The sequence below is a fragment of the Pteropus alecto genome, unplaced genomic scaffold, assembly GCF_000325575.1.
Source record: "Pteropus alecto unplaced genomic scaffold, ASM32557v1 scaffold87, whole genome shotgun sequence".
Taxonomy (NCBI): Eukaryota; Metazoa; Chordata; class Mammalia; order Chiroptera; family Pteropodidae; genus Pteropus; species Pteropus alecto.
In genome coordinates, this window is record NW_006443225.1 from 11,730,496 (window position 1) to 11,730,787 (window position 292).

General features: G+C 65.1%; 1 protein-coding gene across 1 annotated transcript in view; it reads left to right on the forward strand.

Annotated features, from left to right (window-relative positions):
- The first annotated feature begins 39 nt into the window (after positions 1–39).
- Positions 40–292, forward strand: part of CUNH8orf34 (chromosome unknown C8orf34 homolog) — a 273,032-nt gene continuing 272,779 nt past the window's right edge. Inside the window, 1 exon segment of the mRNA XM_006924083.1 lies at positions 40–108. Coding sequence (XP_006924145.1) covers positions 40–108 — 69 coding nt within the window.

Here is a 292-nt window from a genome sequence, read left to right on the forward strand (position 1 = left end):
CGTTCTGCCTTCACTCTGCACGGCCCCTGCTGTCCCTCTATGGCGTCGTATCAGCAATCCCGGATCCAGGCTTACCTGGAGAAGAACAAGATTGGTCCCCTGTTTGAGGTAGGTAAGGCGCTGTGGAGGAAACGATGCCCTGGAGGGTACCAGGCATAGAGAATAGACGTGCGGGAGCGGCGCCCCCGGGGCCCCAGTGCGCGGGCATCGCTCTGTCCCGGCCAGGTGTCCTGGAACGCGGCCGAGCGAGCACCTCCCGGGTTACCTGGGCGCGGACAGGTGAGCCCGGCAG